The following is a 440-nucleotide window of genomic DNA, read 5'->3' on the forward strand; positions in this document are numbered from 1 at the left end:
ATGGTTGGATGGCATCACCGACTCAATGGACATGAGTTTGAGCAAACTCTGGGAGATGGTGAAGGACAGGGAGGCCTGGTGTGCTGGAGTCTGTGGGATTAGGAAGAGTCAGACAGTGATTGAGTGACTGAACAACAACAAAGTCCCCCACGAAGCAGCGAGTCATGGCAGCTGGAGGAGGAATCCACCTATAGTTTTATTTCATGCCACACAGGATTCATGTGCTTCAGCCCAGCTGATTAGAAACAGTTGCTTCCTCATCACCCTGGAGGGCCCTGGTAGATGATGAAGCATGTCCGTATTTTCCCACTATGGGACTTTGTTTATAGATACAATTTTGTGTTTCAACAGAAAACTGTTGATAAGAATGGAGGGCCTACCAAACGCAAAAGAGATTCGAATGATGAAAGAGATGGTGATGACGGTGCAAGTAGTTTCCA

The 440-nt window shown here is 46.6% G+C and overlaps 1 protein-coding gene across 1 annotated transcript in view; it reads left to right on the forward strand.

Moving 5' to 3' along the window:
• Positions 1–440, forward strand: part of BEND2 (BEN domain containing 2) — a gene marked incomplete at its 3' end in the record, with an annotated part of 32,554 nt that overhangs the window by 28,885 nt on the left and 3,229 nt on the right. The window contains exon 13 of the mRNA XM_010861173.1: positions 352–430. Coding sequence (XP_010859475.1) covers positions 352–430 — 79 coding nt within the window. The remainder of the gene's footprint in view (positions 1–351; positions 431–440) is intronic.

This window comes from Bison bison, unplaced genomic scaffold, assembly GCF_000754665.1.
Source record: "Bison bison bison isolate TAMUID 2011002044 unplaced genomic scaffold, Bison_UMD1.0 scf7180017857662, whole genome shotgun sequence".
NCBI lineage: Eukaryota > Metazoa > Chordata > Mammalia > Artiodactyla > Bovidae > Bison > Bison bison.